This window comes from Crinia signifera, chromosome 2 (genome assembly GCF_055691185.1).
Source record: "Crinia signifera chromosome 2, ASM5569118v1, whole genome shotgun sequence".
NCBI classification, from domain to species: Eukaryota; Metazoa; Chordata; class Amphibia; order Anura; family Myobatrachidae; genus Crinia; species Crinia signifera.
Window position 1 is genome coordinate 371,846,392 of NC_139218.1, and position 23,772 is coordinate 371,870,163.

Consider the following 23,772-nt stretch of genomic DNA (forward strand, 5'->3'; position numbering starts at 1 on the left):
TCAGCGCACAGCGCTGACACATGGCTGTGTGCTGAGGGATCTTGAGGAGCATTCTACACGATCTACAGTAGTATCGCTCAACACATCTACTCGTGTGTAGGCCTCTTAAGAGTAGCAGCGCTATCACTGACACACCAGTAATTAACCGTCTAAATCTTGTGTCTTTTATAAGTCACTTAACACACATTGGGGTATACGAATACTTAATACAAATGCATATGACCGCTATCAGTCAGATCCATAGCCAGCCCTGGGCTCAAAGAGCCGGTCTTGGGTTAAAAAAAATCACGGGGCAAACAAAATAGGGGTCCCCTGGATTTTTTTTTAAACCAGCACCAGGCTCAAGAGCTGGCCCTGGTTCCCAAAATAGAGGGGACAAAACGAGTAGGGGTCCCCTGTATTTCAAGAATCAGCACCGGGCCCAACCAGCCAACAGGGTAATGCTACAGCTGGGGGGAAACATTTTATACCAGCCAATGCATTCACCCCCTGACCGGTCAGCCCGGGTTTGGTTACCAAACTGTGTGCCCAGGCACCCTGGGGTGCGTCAGGACACTTGCAGGGGTGCCTTGGGTTGCTGGACCAGGATCAATTCATATTATTTATGGTCAATGTACCAGGCAAATCCAGTGCTGGTGGCTGCTAATCATAATATATGTGGACAAACAGAAGCAAATCCTGTCCCCCTGCACATAACTGTGACATATAAACACAATACACTTACAGTAGTTTAAGAAACATTTGGCCTAGGGGTGTCTTGAGAACATTTTGATGCTCCAGGCAGGGCCGTCTTTTCGTATGGGCTTAATGGGCACTTGCCCAGGGGCCCCAGGTGTATAAGGGCCCTATTCTGATAGCGAAGGATCCCCTTTTTCCAGGAATACCAGAATTTTGAAAATCGGCCCTGGGAAACTGAAGATATCGAACTTCAAAGCAGCAGTCCACATCCGACCTGTTAATTGCATTTCTCAGTCATATTTCTCAGGTTTTTCTGAGAGTATATTCCAAAAGCTGGGACTCTCCCCTTTCTGACAACACTAGCGGTTTGTCTCTATCATGCTCAGAACCAGAGATATCAACCTTCCAGTAGCCGGTCCCTGCTCCAGCTACAAACATCTGGTGTACAGCTTTATATTTTTGTCAATGGATTGCTCTGGCTCAGTCTTGATCTCTGATCCCCAAGTCCCCAGCACCTCCTGAAAGTTGGGACTTTAGGTTTTTATACTATTGAAGGCTAAGTAATCTATTTCCAGATAATGGCGATATCTGCAGTTAAACAAGCTGCCCTTCCACTGGAAAATGACGAATATTAAGCCCACTCCATTATCCAACCCTCCCCTGCGTATAAAACACCCCCTACCTCCCTGGAAGTCATTTACAAGGGACCCTTTATTCAGCTCAGTGCCCCCTTCCACACGTTAGTGTTCTCCCTCCCACCACCTGTGCAGTAAAGGAGTAATTAGCAGAAGTGACTGCTCCAGGTCCTACATGTTGAATGGAAGATAGAGCACCCCCTGCCACCCGTGGGACATCAAAGCTGCTGCTGATAGCACCCCCCACCAATAGGAGAGGAGAATGGGTAAGGGCCCCAGTGCATTGCTTTACCCAGGGGCCCACACTGTTGTTAAGACGGCCCTGGCTCCAGGGTGCCGCAATTCAAAAAAAATGTGGGAACCACTGCACTAATATGTTAATGCGGCCTCTTGGTGCATTATAAACTGTGTCCTAGGACGCAGCTAGGGATCAACTGCGACACCTCCAATTTGGACACAGAGGCAGTCACCACTGTCAAGCTGCAGTACAAACCATGGCAACTAATTATGCAGTTATAGAGAACTGGTCATTGTCCTTACTGCTTGGTTTTGTTCCATTTTTCTTCAGTGGGTGAAGAAGATTCCCACATCCTTTGAGGACTGTCTTCAGTGCTCGTAATCCCCAGTCATAGTGCTGCTGAGGGGTTAGCAGCTCCCTGCAATGCAACGTTCAGTCATTATTACACATCGAGTACAGTACAGAACAGTTTATATTTGTGACAACTTCGTATTTACTGAACAACTGTTTCTGTTCAACTGCTGGACCTCTCCGTGTTCCGCTGTCATAGGTGTGGCCTGCTCGCCAAGTACACTGACCCTTCGCACAGGCTGAAAGACAACCCTGACCAACCAGCAGGGCCGGTCTACCTATAACCAGCCTAGCATCACAGGGCAGCTTCCCTCTCCATGGAGGAATCAGCCCATCCTATTTTTATTTACTGCAGTTAATGGAGTCACCACAGATAGACAAGCGCATCTCTGTGACTTAATACTGCCTGGGTTTGGATTAGCGCATTGGTCTCCAGATAAAACACATTCTATTCCCTAACAGGGCTGACAGGCCCAGAACCCCCTGACCGTAGACACGCACACACCCACTACATCAACAGCTACATTCATTACTCTGCTAGCTTACATATCACGTTCTCCCCGCACCTCTAAGCTTGTAATGGGCGGAGCCATCTTCAGTGTCTCATATTGTGACCACCCACTAATGAACGGAGCAGTGTAATAGGCCAGGACATTATAAATAACAACAAGTAACAGAAATAGTATTAGAACCTTACCTGGCCAAGTTGAAGATGGCCACAAGTTTCCTGCCCAACGCTTTAGCTTCCTTAAACCCTTCGGAGTAAAGGATGACTTCAGAAATTAGCTCATTGTCAGGCCTGGACATAGCTACCGGGCGGAAGAGCTGTTTCAGATTATCGGGAAGCTTCTGGCGGCCACCATAGCCTTTTCCCGCGGGATTCATGGTTATAAAGATCCCGGAATTAGGGTCCAGCTCAACCTACAACATAAAAATATGAATATTAACAAATATAGTCATATTCTCTATTATAATACTACAGCCAGGTGTGAAGAACGTTACCTCTTTCCCCAGCAGCTCGCAGGTGAATCGGTGGTTCTTTAAAGCATCCTGAATGGTCTGTATCTGCATGGATACCGCAGAGAGCACGGCTTCCTCCAGTCTGTTGAATTCATCAAAGCAACCCCAAGCTCCGCACTTCACCAAGCCAACAAAAATCCTCCCCATGGATTTTACGTCAATACCCTAAGAGAAGCAGAAGCAAAATAATATTATTTCTGTTATTACAAGTCCTGAGTCTCAGCCAGTAGGTAACACAGTACAACTTACTACGCATGGTGTAATGGTTAGCATTACTGCCTCACAGTGCTGAGGTCATGGGTTCGATCCCACCATGGCCCTAACTGTGCGGAGTTTGTACATTCTCCCCGCGCTTGCGTGGGTTTCCTCAGGGTACTCCGGTTTCCTCCCACAATCCAAAATTATACTGGTAGGCTAATTGACTCCCAACAAATTAACCCTAGAATTAATGTGTGCATGTACATGTGGTAGGGAATATAGAGTGTAAGCTCCACTGAGGCAGGGACTGATATGAATGTTCAACTATACTCTGTACAGCGCTGCGGAATATGTGTGCGCCATATAAGAAACTGTTAATAAATAAATAAATAACTTCTACAATGTTACTGACACATTTTCAAGCATATCGGTTCACCATCACTAAAATGGCCCATTACAGTGTGCACAGGTAACCGGGTACATTACCGTAATATGTGCATCATTTTTCATTGCATATAAAGCCGCAGCATGTACGGTATGTTGCAGTATGGGATTGGTTTTGTAGTAAAAGAACAGAACTGTTACGGAATTATTTATTACATAAATAATTCCTGACCACACTATGCATAATAAATAGTTACAATTTTTACCTCATCGCAATTGAAAACCAAAACTTGTCTTCCAAAAAGTCCACCCAAGGCCTTTACAGATTCGGTTTTACCGGTCCCAGCCGGGCCATACGGATTACCTCCCAGGCCCATCTTTATGGCTTGAGTCAGAGTGAGATAGCATTTGTCCGTCAGCGGGGTGTAAACCAACTTGGGAGCGTTGCCCTGAGACGAGAGAAAAAGTTAATCAAGCGACTGTCATGCATAGAGTCATTCCAGATTACCATGCGGGGTCTGGCTCCGCCTACCTGCATACACATCACTAATACGGCCACATACAGTACAGTACAAAACTATTCTCTGCAGATCTACAAGTCAGACACAAAGCAACATACGTATAGGGGGAAATTTACCAAGATCGGATGGGTACGAATGCACGGCTCATTTACAAACAACTAAATTCGTCTGTACGAATGATTACGTCATGTATGAACTGGGCCGCATATGGCCATAAAGTTCTACCAGATCTGCATGGGATCACCCTTTACATAGAATCATTAGCACAAGATGCTGGTACAAGGTGTTATAAAGCTAGTGGATAAGTGTGCCGCTCTCCACGCTGTAGGGGGGGGGGGGGGGGGGGGGAGTTTATTTAAACATTTAGGAAGTTATATTTACTAGGCACACACAAAAATATTGCTTCACTAAGATCTTTCCATGCGTCTCCATGTCTAATGCACAGCTGCTAACGTATAGCGAAAGAATCCACAGTGCCCATTCGTGGTGACCATTGAAATGCACTGTAGCAGAAATTTTGCTCCAGAAATTTGACAACCTGTACAGAAGGCGTGCGGCTCATTACGCTATTTACAGTATTACAGGCTACGGGGATAAATGAGCAAGGAGACAGTGTTTTCGCTGAGAATGTGGCGCGTGTGCGTCCCATTCCCAGGACATGGCGTGCCAGTACTTGGGGTAAGGGCACTGCTGTCCGTGGGTCTCATTACGCTGGATGAACACAGATTTACAGTACACTACAGCAGGAATGTCTTACAGTACGAGCAGGCCAGACTCGAGCACAGAGGGGTTTAACAAAATGAATATGGTGCACACTAATCTAGAATGAGACACTCACGCGTCATGTACATTTTGGCCATAGAGAGTAATTCCCAAGCATGTTCCTGTATGCTAGGATACTTTAGTATTGTTAATTTGGCCATTTCTTTGTATCACTAGCCATGATTGCTTGCCATTGGTAGAGTCTGCACTGTGCCAACTTAAATTCTCAAATGTCTGATGGGCCGGCCAATGTTTATGCTGTGGATCTGATGCTGAGTCTTCAGTGGATGTTTATTACAACAGACACCTCCTACGGCCATAGGATATGCACTCAGATCCGCTGCAACTGAAGACACAGCACAGATCCACTCTACTCCCCCCCTCTGCATCAGGCAGCCACTTACTGGGACCGCTGGCCAATTGGCAGAATGCTCTGGATCCACCCATAACAGGACAATTTGCTAATGCATTCTCATTGGGAAACGGGCATGAGTGTGATACATGGGTATATTTGCCCTGACTCATTAATACCTGGTACTCATAGGTGTACTGCATCTCAGCATCCACCATCTGCATGTAGCACTTCTCATCAGCTTTCATGTAGAACCTCAGCTGCTTCTTCCATACCCAATCATCCACACTCTGCACCTGAGCTTGGTTTAGCTGCTTCACCACATCAATGTTATGGATAATATCCAGGATCAGAGCCTTCAGCTTCAGTTCCAGGATCCCTGCATCATCTACAATACACCAAGCAATGACAGCAGCCAGTCAGGTCACTGTTACAACCAGTAAATGCTCAAGAACATGGTCAGATATATAAATAACTGCAGCGATTTCCTTCCCTTGGTGTCAGTTTAGATTTTATATTTATTTGGCACCTGACACATGGTCACTTCTTGTGCCCGCACCATGCACCTGCTGCAATTCCGCCACACCCCACATCAGGTTCCTGGAGACCCTGCTCCATAACTCCCAGGTTGTTCCTGCTGCCTACATTTCCCTCATCCAATCATCTCACTGCCATGGTCATATGAAGTCTTCACCAACACATCCCTCATCTCCTGATAAACTCTGTGCTGCTGGTTGCCTCTACTTCATCTACTTTATAAATCTCAGTTTATGGATTCCTGCTGCCTCTACCCCACTTCCTCACACTGGGTCACTGCCCCTGTTATATGCATCCTTGTCCGCATGAATACATCATAGATCTCGTGATATGCTGCTGGAGACCCTGCTCGTACCACACTATAACTCTCAGCCTGTAGCCTCCTGCTGCCTACATTCCCATGTCCACACATGCAGCCCCTGTCACATGTCCTGATATACTCTGTGCTAGAGACACATCATTGTCAAAGTGATAAAATGGAGAGTGATCAACAGCCAGCCAATCAGCTCCTGCCTGACATTTTTCAAACTCAGTCTGTGACATGGCAGGTAGGAGCTGATTGGCTGGCTGTTTATCACTCTCCATTTGATCACTTTTGAAGCTTAGTGCATCTGGCCCTATATAACGGTTCAGTCTGTGGCTTCCTGCTGCCTTCTTTCCCCTCCCCAAAGCACTGCCCCTGTAACAAGCAGCCTTGTTGCCACTAACACATCTCATGTGCTACCGGAGACCCTGCACGTACCACTATATAACTCCTGCTCCCTGCATTCTCCTCCTCACATTATGACACGGTCACTGTCATAAGCAGTCGTGGTCTGTGTTTGACAAGGCCAAAATCACAAACATTAAAAAGCCCCTGCCCACAGGAACAGCACACTTAGGGCCTAATGCAGAACTCTTTGCTAAGATGCGTGTAATCGCAGCCTAGAGAACTGGTAAACGCTGCCCGCCCAAATGCCCGAAAACCCCCTCCCACTGACGGTAGCATTACGTATCGCCTCGGTAGCATAGGAGAAGATATGTATGCTAACACATCCCCAACATGCGAGTGCAGCCACTCACAATCAAAATAATTTTTCTGCCATTCACTACTAAAAGTCAGTCTAGACTCACTTTTATTATGCCCGCAGATCGCTGAATTCGGGGGGGTGGGCGCTGATGTCATGTGACCTCAGCCGCATTACCCAAGCAGGCATCATCAGGCCTGTGTGTGCAGGGGAACACCCAGCGGTTTTATGGGGCGTTCCCCTGCTTCCGCCCCCCCGCCCCCTTTCCCTCCTCAAGCAAACCGCTTGGCGAACATGAAACTCGCCGAAGCCACTCAGCTCTCAGGGTTTGCGCATGTGCATATTCGCACATGTGCAAACCCCGAACATCGAGGAAGGGCCAAATTCATCCCATAATTAATTAATCTGAATAGGCCCCTTACTGATGATGGAAAATGTACTGCTGCTGTGCGCTTTCTGCTGATCTAACTGCGCACTAAGAAATGAAATACCTTTGGATTTACAATAGATAAAGAAGTTAAATATTGCTTTAGTCCTAGTCAGATACATTAACAAGAAATAAGCTAAACTTGTGCTTTACCATTATGTTACTCATCACAAATGCAGTGCGGTAGGCAACAATATAATGTAAACACACACTGACCGATACACACTGGATGATTTGCACTATACTGGATATCATTATGGATATCATCCATAATGTTAACGATATATCGCCCACTCACATACACATTTGCTGCAGCTGGTCATACCTGTGCTCGCGGTGTCATCGATGCTAGTGTAGTGTTCTAGCTTAGCAGTGAGCTCCAGCTCCACCTCATGGACGTTATGGCCTCGTATGGCTTTCTCCACATCATCTGTGAACTGAATCTGCTCCGCCAGGCACAGGATCTGAAAAGGAAGGAACCGTATGAAGGAGTCGGGCTTTCTAGAGTGGAAAGAGACTCTAATGCAGAGAGGTATTTCTGTGCAATGACGGTGTTACACATGACGTAATGAGCCACTAATGCAGCGGATAGAGATACTGCAAAACACAGACAGGATTCATGATGAAATACAAGAAGGTCACAGGATTTCAAGGCAATATACACATAAAATAGAGAGTGGAGATTGCCACACTATGCCTGTCAATGCATTTCTGATGCTCTCTCCCATCAGCCTTACTCATTAGAGGGGTAACTGGCTAATAGATGGTTTCCCCGATGCTTGGGTCACACCACTGACAGCATCATGGTTACCTGTATTCTACCGTATTCAATACAAAATTCTTCCGTATTTAATACAAAATTCTTTTACTTACACACAAAGCCATAAACCAAACTACACCAACATACATATCTTCTCTTATCTCAAAATATCATCCAACACGACCTCTACGCTCCTCCAAAGATCTGCGTCTCTCATCCACACTCATTACTCGCTCCCATTCCCGACTGCAGGACTTTCTTCGGGCTGCACCCACTCTGTGGAATGCCCTCCCAAGCACAATAAGACTCTCCGCCAGTCTCCAAACCTATAAGCGTTCCCTAAAAACTCATCTCTTCAGGCAAGCTTATCAAATTCCAGAACCAGTCATAGAACCTTGGATTCTGGTGGAATCGATGCAATAAAGAATACAGTATCTATCCTTATGTATCAATGCCTATTTCCCTATAGATTGTAAGCTTGCAAGCAGGGCCCTCCTACATTTTGACTGTCTGTAAATACCCTGTTTTGTTGTATCACTGTCCCCTATGTAAAGCGCAACGGAATATGCTGCGCTATATAAGAAACTGTTAATAAATAAATAATAAAATGGGCCCAGAGACAAAATCTATGCAGGAAAGAGGTGGCTTCCCGCATTACTGCCGCTCATGCACCTTGTGTGATCAGCCTTGAAGCTTTGTTAACAATGAAAAAGGGGAGCAGATTTAGAGATAGATGCAATAGCTACAGCCACTGTTTTTACGTCTTTACGTGCAGCAGCTGTGCTAAAATATGTAAAAGCAGCAGGAGGCATCTTGAGTAGAACACCACCACCACATGTTTTAGTGACCCATCTCTGAGTCTAAAGACACAACATTGGATCCCTCTTCATGACCGCTGATCATTTAAGAACCTTCAGGTCACTCTGGATGGCTGGTGGTTTCACAACGCCAGGCCAGCGAAGTGATGACAGAACATGCAGACACTGGCCTTGCCACGCCCCAAAAATGGGACCAATACACTCGTTTTCAAGAACACTTCCTCTCCCTGCCCTTTCCCTCAAACAGCTGCAGCACGTCAACCATGTTTTGGCTTCCCGGGTACTGTGTGCGATCCCACAGAACACAGCATCTGGGCATGCACAGATCTCTCACCATTGGAGATTTATGGAAACCATTGGGTTTGTGAACATCTCTGAATTAGGCACAAAAAAGCAGTGGGCCAACAAGCAGACATGTTTGGCCAGATGTAATAGTCTACGAGTTTGGTGGGATGCCTAGAACCTAGAGATTTTTTTTAAAAGAGTAATCATTTACAAGGCACGGTTAGGACTTTTAAGTAATTGCCCCTTTAAAAAAAACTCCAGCGTCCCACATGGCTGCTAAACTCTTACATCCGGCCCGTTCTATCTTTCCGAGTCTTAAAAGCTGCAGGTGAGATTATAAAACGATTCAAATATAACAATACTCTGAACCTTATAGACTTACTTGTGAAGGATAGCGGAGGGGATCGATAGTACCTTGAGACTTCTTCCCGGCCGTCACACACTCTACTAGTAACATCTGCAGTGTGGACTTCATCTGAGAGGCCAAATTACTCAGCCAGACCTGCGCGACACAAACACAGTGGTCAGCGGTCTGGTGCTATAAGTTCGGCTCTTCCGTCACTCCCGCCTCTGTACGTCTCACCTCAACATCGGTAGAAACAAGGACCTTGTTTTTCAATGGTACAACTTCTCCTTCCAGTGACTTCATGGAGATGATATGCTTGAAGCCCTCATCAAAATCCACGCTGTTCACTCCTAAGAAATATACTGAAGAGTTTACATGCGAACACATATACATAAACATACAGGGATACACGCAGTCCACTATTATTATAATACAATTAATTATGCCCCCATGTATTGCCGATCTACAGCTATTAATCACTGGCTTCTGTGTGATGTTACGAGCGGAGAACAGGACTTCCGGCTGTTCTGTGCCAAATTAGGTTACGAGACATTTGTACCCATTACCCCCTGTTCCCATGAGCCATTTGCCGGGTCATCCCACCAGGTGACTGCATGTCCGGTGGGAAAACCTGGCAACTGACGGGAAGCACGTATGGGGCAGATGATGTATCGCTCCCCCCCCCCTCCCCGTCGCACATTGTTAAGTGTGTACCTATTGGATTTGTGATGGGCATGTCAAGACATCAAGCGGGTGGAGCAACCATTGAAAGCAAACCCCATCGCGGAGCACTTCCCTGTTGTGTGTACTATCACTTTGTATGGTTATGCCTTGTGTGGGGGTGTGGTCATGTTTCCTCTACGCCCCCAAACCCCCTAGACAGGCCTGGTCACTTTGTACCAAGCCCATCCCCCTACACGGCGTCCCTGGTCCCATCTGAAATATCATTTCAGTTTAAAAGTAAAGCAGTCCAGCTTTGGTGGGCGACATGTAAATGCAGACAGTATTTACCCTGCATGCAAGACTTTGTACCCATTTTTTGCTTTGCTTCCAAATCCATTGTGTACAAGTAGAAATAAAAAAAACACAGTTGTGACCTGGTCCCGTTCTCGGGCCGCTCGACTGCATCTCAGCAGGCGGGATTCAATGTCCCGCCTGCCGAGTGCCGAAAAGGGGGCGTGGCGGCAAGAAACGGCTGTGAATCGCCGGGATCTGGCCATGAGCTCGACAATTCACGCCAGACTGCTATGCTAAGTCTGGCTTGTTTTGACGAGATGCCTGTTCAATGCTGTTGATAAAGACAGCATTGAATAGGCACCCGCCGCTATTTACCCTGTCGGAAATAGCGGTGGGGGATTGAATACTCACCTTAGTGAGTGATATCAGAATGACGCTACATATTATTTAATGCAAGGTCTTTACCAGCGAAGAGTTTCTTCAGATGGGACTGGATGACTGTAGGGTTGGTTGACTGGCCCAGGATCTCCAGCAAGTCATCATCTCCAATGAAGTAAAACCGGGGGAAGGCGGAACGCTTCTCCTGTAAGATAAATGTCTCTGGATAAACCGCACTGCTACATAAAACATACTGTGTACATCACAAATCAGCCACAGCTACATCATACCTCTAGGAACTCATTCAGGGATTTCTGGCATCTCTGGAGCTGATCAAGGATGGTAATCAGAGAATTTCTTATTCCCACCCGTGATGTCAACATGGTTACTCTGTTGTCTCTTTGTATGTCCGACATTATTGATCTGTAAGGAGGAAATAGATTGTGAACAAAAGTATACAGAAAGGCAGTGCTGCTCAATTACACACTTACAGGCTGAGTAATACACACATCAGCGGCGTAACTACATTTTGGGCGCCCCCCCGCCGTTAAAGGGAGGGCGCCCAGCCACTCACCCGCCCCGCCGCCCGCCGCACCAACCCCCGCAGTCTTACCTAGGTTCAGTACGCGCTGGTCCCGGCTCCCTTCTTCTGCTATGAGGACCACCACAAAATGTCCGCCCCCATAAAGCAGACAGTTTCAGAGAACTGTGTGCTATATGGGGGCGGCCATTTTGTGGTGGTCCTCAGCAGAAGAAGGGAGCCGGGACCAGCGCATACTGAACACAGGTAAAGACTGGGGATGGGGGGGTTGGTGCGGCGGGCGGCAGGGTGTAACGAAACTATAGCACTGCAGCCCCCGGCGCCCGCACATGCATAGCGCCCCCCCCGCGGTCGCGGGGGCTGCGGTGCTATAGTTACGCCACTGACACACATGGGGCCTGTATCATTATTAGGGGCAAGACGCAATATACTGTGTGGTACATTGCACATGCGCTGGATCTGTACTGCACATGTGCAGTATGGGTCCTTCGCTGTTACCCCACAGGCAGCTTCACACTTTGGGTGACTGATGGTCTCAGTTACTCCACCATTTTGTAGGAGTGAAGAGGCTGGGGTCTCTACCAACTGAAGAAAAAAGTGTACCAGCGCTGGCTGTACAAATATGTAGACCAGACGGTTTCTCAAAAACTTTTTGACAATTAATATACACATATATAAAAAACACATTATATACAATATAATATAGCTAAAGAGCACAAGATGTTTTATCCAAACAATACGGAGCTCCACATATAGTGGCTTTTTCTGAATGAATTATCAAATAAGGTATATATTACCATCTGATGTATGACTGGTTTTTTGGTGATTATACCAGAAAGGGGTGATGATGAAGTCCCAATGTATAGTTCCCTTATAGGAATATGGATGGTCTCCCTATTCAGCGTCTTCTCCTTTAAACTGGAATAAATTGGGAATTTTGCAGAAATCCCAATATTTGTAATCCAATAAAATCAGGAGGTCATGGACGTCAGTGGAAGTAGGGACATGACTTCGTGGCAGATGGACAAATATCATTCAAGTGGCTCAACGCGTTTCCCCGGATGTTTACTGTCCGGCTTCCTCAGGAGCAACCAACTGAGATGTTCTAGCCTCAGGGGTAGATGTATGAAGCAGTGATAAGGGAAGAGAAGTGATAAAGTGCCTGGCAGTTTATCACCAGCCAATCAGTTCCTGACTGTTAAATTACAAGCTGGGTTTAAAAAGGGACAGTTATGAGCTGATTGGACAGTGATAAACAGTGATTGGACAGTGATAAAGTAACAGCCACATTATCACTTCACCAAGCTTAATAAATCTACCCCTGAATGACAGATCAGGGAGGAGAAGTGAGCCAGAGGAGAAGTGGTCCATGGCAACCAATCAGCACTGAAGTAACATTGTAATTTGCATAATATAAAATTATACAGAGCCGCCGATGGGTTACCATTGGCCACTTCTCCTCTGGCTCACTTCTAATCCCTTATCACTGCTTCATACATCTACCCCAGAGAGTGGGATCATTATATAATATGGCTGTTACATTCTTGTACCAGCCACACAACACAGATTATGCCCACTAGCGAAATCATTCCCTCCACACCTCACCGGCCACAATGCCCCCCTTGACTTGAAAGGGGGCTCCTGGGCCACAAAGCACTGGAAGGGGGCTCCTGGGCCACAAAGCACTGGAAGGGCGCTCCTGGGCCACAAAGCACTGGAAGGGCGCTCCTGGGCCACAAAGCACTGGAAGGGCGCTCCTGGGCCACAAAGCACTGGAAGGGCGCTCCTGGGCCACAAAGCACTGGAAGGGCGCTCCTGGGCCACAAAGCACTGGAAGGGCGCTCCTGGGCCACAAAGCACTGGAAGGGCGCTCCTGGGCCACAAAGCACTGGAAGGGCGCTCCTGGGCCACAAAGCACTGGAAGGGGGCTCCTGGGCCACAAAGCACTGGAAGGGGGCTCCTGGGCCACAAAGCACTGCCAGTGGGATACTGGGCCATGAAGCACTGCCAGTGAAGACTGGTTGAAGATCTGTGGGGCTTATTTACTAAATGTTGGCAAGACAAAATGCCCCTACTACTACTAAAAAGTATTGTCCTTTTAAATGTGGAGCTCAAACATGCCAGGAAGCTGCAGCTTTACCTCTGTCCAAACTGATAAATCTTCTACAGGAAAGGGAGAGCGCGGCGGTCTGAGGCTCTTTTGCTGGATCGCTGACTTATGCAGAGTGACTGGCATGATGAACCAAATGAGCTACTAAAGTATTATGCAGCAACATGAAATATTCTCTGCAGTCATTGGTTCATCCTACAGCAAGATAATGACTGAAAATATTCCCTAAGGCTATCAGAATGAACTATGGTAAAAGATGACTAAGACTGTTGTGAAAGCCCCTGCACCAGTGATGGATAGGGGATACATACAGATGACTGATGGTGGGCATACCATCAGTCAGAATACCGACAACAGCATCCCGATGGAGAAAATCCTGCCAGGGGTCAGGCATGTATACTTACCTTCCCCCTTGGCCCCTCCCCCCCCTTGCAGCCTACCCCTAAACCCCACCCCCTCCGCTGCCTAACTCAATCCTCCCCGCTAGTGCCTGACCCTAACCTCTCCTCAAAGAGTCAAAAAATGTGGGTTCAATTTTCAGTCTAATTGTTGAAATGTATGCAAACTGCATACAGTACATTTCAATTAAAACTGGAAAACTTAAGTACTTTAATTCAGTAAAAGTAGTGAACACATCAGAAAAGAAAATCTATTATTATAATACTGATAAACGTAAAAACACATGTAAAAAAAAAGTTATCGTTATTACAGGGAACTTGTACCGCTGGCTAAATAACACAAATTCACTTTCACTGCAGCTCAGTGCAATAAATTACATTAATTAAAATGATAAACTATCCAACAAATGTGAGATGACTTGTTTTATTTACTAGCTAAGCGGCTTGCTCAAGTGCTTTACGACCTGTCACTCAACTGAATGTAAATGAATATTATACAGCTACTGTATGTGACTTAGTCATAAGCAAATACTCCCAGGGAGATCTTGCCTGCAGCTAAATAACCCAATTTTCCAGCCTAATTTAATCTAAAACCAATACGGTTATTGAAGCATTAGCTTGAAATCATATTTGAAAATGGAAAATCTAAAAATGTAAACTTATAAAGGAAGTAAGCAACAAAATGGGTAAATGTTTATTAGGAATACGGGAGCTACTGTATCCATGCTTACCCCTGTCTGCTACACTTACCTTATGCACTTCCCATCCCAATCTTACGGTCTGTTCCATAGTATCTGAATTATTTTATTTATTTACAGTTTCTTATATAGCGCAGCATATTCCGTTGCAATTTACAATTGGAAACAACAGTGATAAAACAAACTGGGTAGATACAAACCGACATGGAGGTAGGAGGGCCCTGCTCGCAAGCTTACAGTCTATAGGGATAATAGGAGGGATTCCATAGCATGGCAGTACCATTAGATTACAAGACAGTCCTGGTGGGGTGCAATTAGATATGAATGCCACTGGAGGTTATGTGGGGGTTCTGGAATATGATAGGCTGCCTGAAGAGGTGAGTTTTAAGGGAACGCTTGAAAGTTTGGAGGCTAGAGGAGAGTCTTAGTGTACGTGGAAGGTCATTCCATAGGGTGGGTGCTGGCCAAAGAAAGTCCTGCAAGTGTAAGTGGGAGCGAGTAATGAGTGTGGATGAGAGACGCAGATCTCGTGCAGAGCGGAGAGGTCGGTGGGGATATATTTTGAGATAAGCGAAGAGATATAAGTCGGCGTAGTCAGAGTAATGGCTTTGTATGTAAGTAGAAGTATTTTATATTGAATGCGGTAATATACAGGCAACCAATGGAGGGACTGACAGAGGGGATCAGCAGACGTTGAACGTCTAGCCAGGAAGATCAGCCTAGCAGCTGCATTCAAAATGGCTTGTAGTGGTGAGAGTCTTTCCTTAGGAAGACCGGTAAAGAGGCTTTTGCAATAATCAATGCATGATATAATGAGTGCATGGATTACAGTTTTTGCAGGGTCTTGTGTAAGGTACGGATGAATTTTGGATATGTTTTGTAGATGCATGTAACATGATTTAAAGTTACAGTTATGGGGGGGCAGATACAGTCAGTGAATCTCCCCTGGCCTCACTGACTCTTTCTGCCAGTGATAGAGATATTAGGTTGGTACTCTTGGCTGCTGGGAATAGAATTAATTCTTTTTTGGAAATGTTGAGTTTGAGGTGTCATCCAAGATGAAATGGCATAAAGGCATTCAGAGACACGGAGCAATACTGATGGTGACAATTCCGGGGAGGATACATAGATTTGAGTATCATCAGCATACAGATACTGAAATCCGAAATAATTGATTAGTTTGCCAAAAGAGGAGGTATAGATTGAGAAAAGCAGAGGACCTAAGACTTAGCCTTGTGGTACTCCAACGGACAGAGGTAGTGAGGAGGAGTTTGAATCAGAAAAGCGAACACTGAAAGAGCGATTAGATAGGTAGGATGAGAACCAGAAGAGGGCTGTGTTCTGACGACCTAGGGATTGTAGTGTATGAGAAGAGAATGGTCAACAGTGTCAAAGGCAGCAGAGATATCTAGAAGTAAGAAGTGAGAAATGGTCTTTAGATTCAGCAGTGGACAGATCATTGACTACTTTAGTCAGTGCTGTCTCTATGGAGTGTTGAGAGCGAGGTCGCAGATTTTAGTTAAGTTTGGGATAAGCACAGGAGACAGATCTTTACCGACTTGTAAGGGTATAGGATCAAGAGGAGAGTTAGTGGAGTAGGAGGATGAGAAGAGTGTGGATACTTCATTCTCACTTGTGGTGTCAAATGAGGAGAGAGTGGCAAAGGGCTCAGTAAATGAAGTAAGCAAGTCACTGGCTGAAGAATTGCATGTCATTTCATCTTGGATTTGATCAATCTTGTCCTTGAAGAAGGAAGCAAGTTCTTGTGCACTGATATAAGCTGGTGGGGAGGGAGTTACCCTCCTCAGAAGGGTTTGTAAATAACATTCCAATTATTAATTTTTTAGTATTGTAGACCCCGCATCATTGGAACAGGGCTCAATTCTTCCCGTTCTTAATGAACCAGAAACACCCCCTTAGTGTATTTTGTAAACTATATAATCCTACACAAAATTTACAAAGAGAGTAATGTTCCCTTTAGCACCTACTGGAAAATAATTCAAAACATTTACCATAAGGTTACTTATCTCCACAACGTAGATATGTTATGGTTTTCGTTTATTCAATGTTTGACTGAACTGTGGCAGCCTGATGCCTTTGCTTCAAATGTTTCTGGTAGCTGGTCTACAATGTTCCTAGTTCACACCTAACTAGTGTTCATTCTAGCAGCCACCAACTTTGAAAACCCATGTAGTTACTCTTCCCTGCCTGGGGTGTCGCTGTCTGCTGTGGTGTTTCTAGTACAGGTCTGGTTTCCATATCAGTGCTGACATACGGACCACACTGTGCTAGAAGCACCACAACAGACAGCGACACTTCAGGCAGGGAAGAGGAACTGCATGGGTTTTCAAAGTTGGCGGGTGCTAGAATGAACACTACCTAACCATGACCCAGCTGCCTGGTTCCTCAGTAAGCAGATTCCTAATGCTTTTGATGCAGAAGACAGAATCATCATGAATGTATCCTTTAATTTACACAATCAGCTGCCATTGAAACCACCCTGTCATTGTGCACAGCTTGTGTCTTCTGTAATGGGGGAAAGGATTGACTTGGTTTGTTACTAATGCATGTTTTATCACTTACCCTTTATGGTACAGTCAACATTTGTTCAACCAACCTCATCTTTATATTAAACCCTGCTACACAGTTGGTTGTGGAGGACCAATACCCTTACCCATGCTTGAAGACCAGATCCAAAACACGTCTTTTATGGGAAAGCGGCTGCTACAATTTGCAGGGCAGAAACATTCTATACATCCAGAACAATGCAACTGGCCGTGGCCAAAAGACAGAGGGGGAGACATATCAAAGCACCTAAACCGCACGCGTGGAGAGGTTTCCATAAGTAATAAGTAAAAGATAATTGATTGCTACCTGCATACTTCTCCTTCTTAAGTGGGTTTGATAAATCCCCCCAAAGTTGTGGTCTTCTAATTGAAGACTGTATCTGTTTGAATATACCTCCTATTACTGCAGCTTAGGAAACGAAGGTGAAGTCCCTCTACCTATTAACACCTCTGACAGTCTACATAAATGTTCTACCAATGGGTCTCATCATCATCATCATCATCATCATCATCACTTCCCACCGCAGTTCAGAATCAGTTATCAGTCTTCTGAACTTCCAGAGACAAATCCACAGCTACAGATAAGTACATCCCTCTCAATTTCATTAGCAGAGTGTTTCCATCAGAAATAATACAAAGATCATCACATTGGCCGAAAACATAATATTTCACGTACCGGAAGTCTTCGTCTACTCTATTGAAACGGGCTTCTTCTCGGGGTAGAGCACCACGACCAAAGATGGGCTCCAAATACACCCACTTCCTCTGTATCTGGTTTAGGTTCTGCAGGTACTCATCCAGTTCTGCAAGCTTTCTCTCCCATACAGACACCTTATCCTCAAATCCTTTGTAGTAGGGCGAGTCTTTCAGGGACTGGAGAAGGCAGCGGTTATCTCCCACTTGATTGACTATATCTTTCCAGTCTTTAATCAGCTTTATCGTCCGCTTTTGACTGTCCTCATAATCTGTTAATGTAAAAACTGAGCCGGCCCCCCAGATGTCCAATTCTCGCAGAGCTTCTCGAATTGTGATTTCCCCCTGGGCCCGGCTGTTCAATTCCTTTATTTCAAGATAAACACATTAAATATTGACAGTGGTCTGTCATCTTCGAATGTTTATATACACAAAGAAGCTGTAACATTGTTTTATACCTGATGATGCAGTTTATTATACACTGTGAGACTGTGGGTTATATATATATATATCTTAAGACGTGTACACACGGGTTGATTTGGATAGAAATCGCCCAGTGTGTACACTGCAAGTCAATTTTGAATAGACGCCGCACACAGTGTATTTGGCTGTACACACGGGCTAAGCTGCTGGGAATGGAAGTGTCTATCATCTAGCCCAAGCCCATGTGTACAGCACTTTAAGCCCCATACACACCAGGCAATAATCGCTCAAAAATTTATTGAGCGATATTTTTCACAATATCATCTAATGCGTGCACTTAATACCGTTAACGACCACCTCTATCGTCTTGCCTGTTCAGGCGAGGGAGGGCCTCATTACGATGGCCATGCTACAACTGCAGCATGGCCATTGCTCCCCCCAAAGTAGCTCCCTTCCCTGTGAATGCACTTTCCGATGCCGGCACCCCGCCGCCACCAATGTCGATGTCAGCGGGGAGCCGCCAAGTGTGTAGGGGCTTTAATCCAGAAAGGTATTCGACAATTAAGGAACAATTGAATTGGGGCTCTGCTTTTGAAGTTACCGATCAAAACTCAACAATGAACATCCTCCACTGATGGTTCTAGATCAGAGAGGCGTGCCACAGATTTACAACAAAGTAACAGGTTACACCGTGAGATTAGCAAACCATCATGAGTCATTACCAAACTATCTTGGATCATGCTGCCTCTAGGTGCTCACTCATTTTTCACAGCACCTTTCAACATGGAGGAGATTCAATTAGCGGCAAGTTTCCGATAGGCACTCTTGCACTAAGAGAGGTCAACCGGCAAGAAATCCTTACTAGATTTTCCTACCATAATAACCTGTTGTGTCCACAGTAAGAACTTTATCTACATCACATCTGACCAGCAGCAACCAGCATTTGGTCTTTTGTGTCACATCAAGAAGAAGAGGAAGAAAGTCAGTCATGATGAGGTGAGAATTGGAAGATGAAGGGAAAATGGGGTGTATGTGAACAGTGGGAGCACTTGGGAGAAATAAAGGAGAGGGAACAGATGATGTGTGGATAATAGGATATATAGATGGAGCCATCCTCATCTAGCCCTTTAATAGGATTAAGTGAGTAATAGGATTACTCTGCTAATCCCCTACTGTATTGTTCTGTGTATTGTATTGCAGCTGAGAACAAAAGGCCTTGGTGAGCCATGGCTCACCATGGCTATCCAGAGATGGCTAGATGAGGATGACTTCATCTGTATACAGTACATACAAAGAGGGTGACAGAGGGGCTCATGTGAGCAGACAAAGGAGCATATGCAAACTGGAAATAAATAAGCAAACACAAAGGAGGGGACAAACACAGAGCGGGAGCAGGGTGACATACGCAAGGGGAAAGTCAATTAGCGGTGTTCTTTATTGCACATCTTCAGTTCCTGCTTGTCAAGTCTGAAACTAGACCCGAGGCAGAGAACAATGCAGATTGTTAGGGGAATTTTCCACAGCAACTCTGAGAGCACATTGTGGCACCAAGTATGGGAACCACTGGTTTAAGCAGTAAGCTTGCAGATAAGACCTCACAGTAACTATGGAAACTGGCTACATGCTACGTGTTATTGGTCCGCTCGATGTCTTTCTGGGACATTGGCATCTCATTGGAAGATTTGAAGTAAAACATTTTATTACGTGGCAGTTATATTATAAAAACAGCCCAGACAATTACTAAACTACAACTCTATCACCTGGGAAATACAGTATATACACAAATATGGCTACACATATCCTATTTCAAGTACTACTGTTAGTAGACTACAAATAAAAGGACATTGACATTTTATTCTGAAACACTGATTTATTATTATAATGTTATTTTTGAGTACATGACACAATCCTGCATTAATATATGTTTAATATGTAAGTCAGAGGAAGCCTTACCTTGAGTTCTGAAGCTTTGGATATGATGACATCAGAAACTTTGAGAAGATCTACAAACAGCAACTTTTCTAAGGTGGTTCCTTTCGGCAGACCGAGGAGTCTGAAGAGGTCAAGCCAGTGATCCTGAGACAGGTGCTCGCCACGTACGTACTTCAGCACAGGAACCACCATCTATAGAGTAGCACAGGACAGAAATGTGATTGGCCAGTGCATATGCACATGTGATGTTTGCTGTCTGGACACTATAGATGAAAGGCATGCACCGAAGCATGACAGGAGCAGCTTCAGGTAAATCTCCTCTATACTGTAGGTTTCCTTATTGTTAGCTAGGTTTCCGAATTCTTATATACAGTAACATAAAGGAAATGACTATAATCAGACTAAAGCTGGCCATAAGATACAGGGTTTAAAGAAAAGTATGTCTATATGCGGTGCACTTAAGAGAAGAAAAATTGTTAAAATATAACTTTTAATTGTCAAATTAAGAGCTGTGAAAATGTAAAAGCATACATACAACAATAAGACACTAATGGACAATTTAAAAAGGATACAAAAATCCTGACGTGTGCCAATAACACCTTTATTGTGTTTTAATAGAGAAAATTGGTGCGTACAAGACACTGGTGTAAATATTGATACTTAATGATATTTAGTATTGTGTCTATACTTGGTAATATGATACAATGTTTATGCTGGAATGTATTTTACATGACACAATGTATCGTCACCAGTGACTGGAGACTAGTAGCGGGCAGCGTACCGGCCGCTCTATCTCTTGTATAAATGGTATATAGTAAGTGTCAGTGACAAGTTATAATGTGAGGTTCAATCTCCTCACATACAGGACGAAGCAGGTAGGTCCTGTCTTCCTCTCGCCTCCCGCCCTCCTGTCATACACTCTATGCGTAGTGCTGTACGGGCTGAAATCACTCCCGCAGCGTCGCTGGTCTCACTGCCTCAGTGAGTCACAGCCGGTGCCGGCTGAATACCAGATGCTCAGTCGCCGCTGACGGCAGATGAGGAAGCGCACCACTCTATCTAAATCTAAGAGGCTAACACATTCAATATCACATTTCAATATAAATTGAGGTCTGACAACAATGCCCCTGCTCACGTGAAACGCTGACGCGCGTTTCGCAGTGAGCTTTTTTAAGGCCAAAAAACTGCCAGTGTGCCACATTCTGCTCCATTGTATAGAAAGGATTGTTAATCCCACATATTGTACCTTGTATCTGTCAATCTCTGTCTGGATCTTCACAGACATTGTGGTGTGTTCTTCCATCTTCCTTAGCCGGTCATGCCAGGATAGGAGAAACTCTTCAAAGCTGTAATACTTGCTCCTGTCAATGAGACAGATGTGAGTGATCACTTACTCTTCACCACAGCTCAAATACATGACACCTCATAGACCCGCACAGCTAACGGGAAATACGAGGATGCATCACTATTTTAATGGCACATCTGATCGGATCGTGGATAGTATCTGAAAGCACATCTGACCGTGTGTATACACCATTATACAGTATGTCCTCTGTGAAATGCAGGAAATCTCCTGTTGTGTGATATGTACTAAAACACTGTAATGAGTTCCCAAATTCGGAGTCACTCCATATTACAATGTAGAAACGACTTTTATAAAGATTCTGAATAAAAAAACATTTGTAGATAGTATTTTCCAAGAAGCACCTGAAGGAAATCCAGTCTTCCCGGGCCTTCTCATTAAATCCTTGATAAAATTCTTCATACAAAGCCCAAGTTCTTGTACAGCCCTCAATATCGATGCGTATCTCATCAGCCAGGGAGAGATCAGGAGCCTCCATGTCAAAATGCAAACAGTCCGCACTGAAAAACAGCAATGTGAGCAATTAGCGTGGTAATGTAATAAAGCAATGCGAGCAATTAGCATGGGAATGTAATAAAGCAATGTGAGCAATTACCGTGGGAATGTAATAAAGCAATGCGAGCAATTAGTGTGGGAATGTAATAAAGCAATGCGAGCAATTAGCGTGGTAATGTAATAAAGCAATGTGAGCAATTATTGCGGTAATGTAATAAAGCAACGTGAGCAATTAGCTCAGTAATGTAATAAAGCAATGTGAGCAATTAGTGCGGTAATGTAATAAAGCAATGTGAGCAATTAGCGCAGTAATGTAATAAAGCAATGAGAGCAATTAGCTTGGTAATGTAATAAAGCAATGAGAGCAATTAGCATATTAATGTAATAAAGCAATATGATCAATTAGTGTGGTAATGTAATAAAGCAATGTGAGCAATTAGCGTGGTAATGTAATAAAGCAATGCGAACAATTAGCGTGGTAATGTAATAAAGCAATGCAATGTAATAAAACAATGTGAGCAATTAGCGTGGTAATGTAATAAAGCAATGCAAACAATTAGCGTGGTAATGTAATAAAGCAATGCAAGCAATTAGTGTATTAATGTAATAAAGCAATGTGAGCAATTAGCGTGGTAATGTAATAAAGCAATGAGAGCAATTAGCATGGTAATGTAATAAAGCAATGCTAGCAATTAGTGTGGTAATGTAATAAAGCAATGCGAGCAATTAGCGTGGTAATGTAATAAAACAATGAGAGCAATTAGCGTGGTAATGTAATAATGCAATGCAAGCAATTAGTGCGGTAATGTAATAAAGCAATGCGAGCAATTAGTGCGGTAATGTAATAAAGCAATGCGAGCAATTAGTGCAGTAATGTAATAAAGCAATGTGAGCAATTAGTGCGGTAATGTAATAAAGCAATGTGAGCAATTAGTGCGGTAATATAATAAAGCAATGCGAGCAATTAGTGCGGTAATATAATAAAGCAATGCGAGCAATTAGTGCGGTCATGTAATAAAGCAATGCAAGCAATTAGTGCGGTAATATAATAAAGCAATGCGAGCAATTAGTGCGGTAATATAATAAAGCAATGCGAGCAATTAGTGCAGTAATGTAATAAAGCAATGTGAGCAATTAGCGTGGTAATGTAATAAAGCAATGTGAGCAATTAGTGCGGTAATATAATAAAGCAATGCGAGCAATTAGTGCGGTAATATAATAAAGCAATGCGAGCAATTAGTGCGGTCATGTAATAAAGCAATGCAAGCAATTAGTGCGGTAATATAATAAAGCAATGCGAGCAATTAGTGCGGTAATATAATAAAGCAATGCGAGCAATTAGTGCAGTAATGTAATAAAGCAATGTGAGCAATTAGTGTGGATGTGGCTCTTTAAAATGGGTCAGTGAGTAATAAGTACACCTGTACACCTGCTGGATGATCTGGAAAACGTGAACTGTTAGGGGATACATGAGGACCGTGGTTGGGAACCACTGCTCTAGTACTGTAACTCCCAAAGGTGTTACTCTAGTACTACAACTCCTATGAGTGTTACACTAGTACTGTAACTCCCAAAGGTGTTACTCTAGTACTAAAACTCCTATGAGTGTTACTCTGGGATGCAGGTTAAATCCCGGCGTTCAGAATCCCGACCGCCGAATTCCCGACACTTTCTCCCTCCGTGGGTGTCCACAACACCCCTGGAGGGAGAATAAATTAGCGTGTCGAGCGTAGCGTGCCGAGCCTGCAAGGGGGGGGGGGGGCGATCCACGTCCCCCCCCTTGTCGGGATTTTGAACGCCGGGATCCCGACCGCCGGGATTTCATACTGAATCCGTTACTCTAATACTATAACTCCCAAAGGGGTTACTCTAGTACTGCTTGTACCATCATTCAAAAG

The 23,772-nt window shown here is 44.5% G+C and overlaps 1 protein-coding gene across 3 annotated transcripts in view; it reads right to left on the minus strand.

Annotated features, from left to right (window-relative positions):
- DYNC2H1 (dynein cytoplasmic 2 heavy chain 1) overlaps positions 1-23,772 on the minus strand; it is a 324,861-nt gene that overhangs the window by 249,282 nt on the left and 51,807 nt on the right. For all 3 annotated transcript variants that reach the window (XM_083170072.1, XM_083170071.1, XM_083170070.1), the window contains exons 23-36: positions 21,724-21,879; positions 21,263-21,377; positions 20,038-20,208; positions 17,645-18,027; positions 10,945-11,077; positions 10,742-10,859; positions 9,557-9,669; positions 9,356-9,475; positions 7,436-7,574; positions 5,319-5,527; positions 3,771-3,953; positions 2,905-3,087; positions 2,600-2,823; positions 1,854-1,969 (exon numbers count right to left, since the gene is read on the minus strand). In XM_083170072.1, the coding sequence (XP_083026198.1) occupies positions 1,854-1,969; positions 2,600-2,823; positions 2,905-3,087; positions 3,771-3,953; positions 5,319-5,527; positions 7,436-7,574; positions 9,356-9,475; positions 9,557-9,669; positions 10,742-10,859; positions 10,945-11,077; positions 17,645-18,027; positions 20,038-20,208; positions 21,263-21,377; positions 21,724-21,879 (2,363 nt within the window). The remainder of the gene's footprint in view (positions 1-1,853; positions 1,970-2,599; positions 2,824-2,904; positions 3,088-3,770; positions 3,954-5,318; positions 5,528-7,435; positions 7,575-9,355; positions 9,476-9,556; positions 9,670-10,741; positions 10,860-10,944; positions 11,078-17,644; positions 18,028-20,037; positions 20,209-21,262; positions 21,378-21,723; positions 21,880-23,772) is intronic.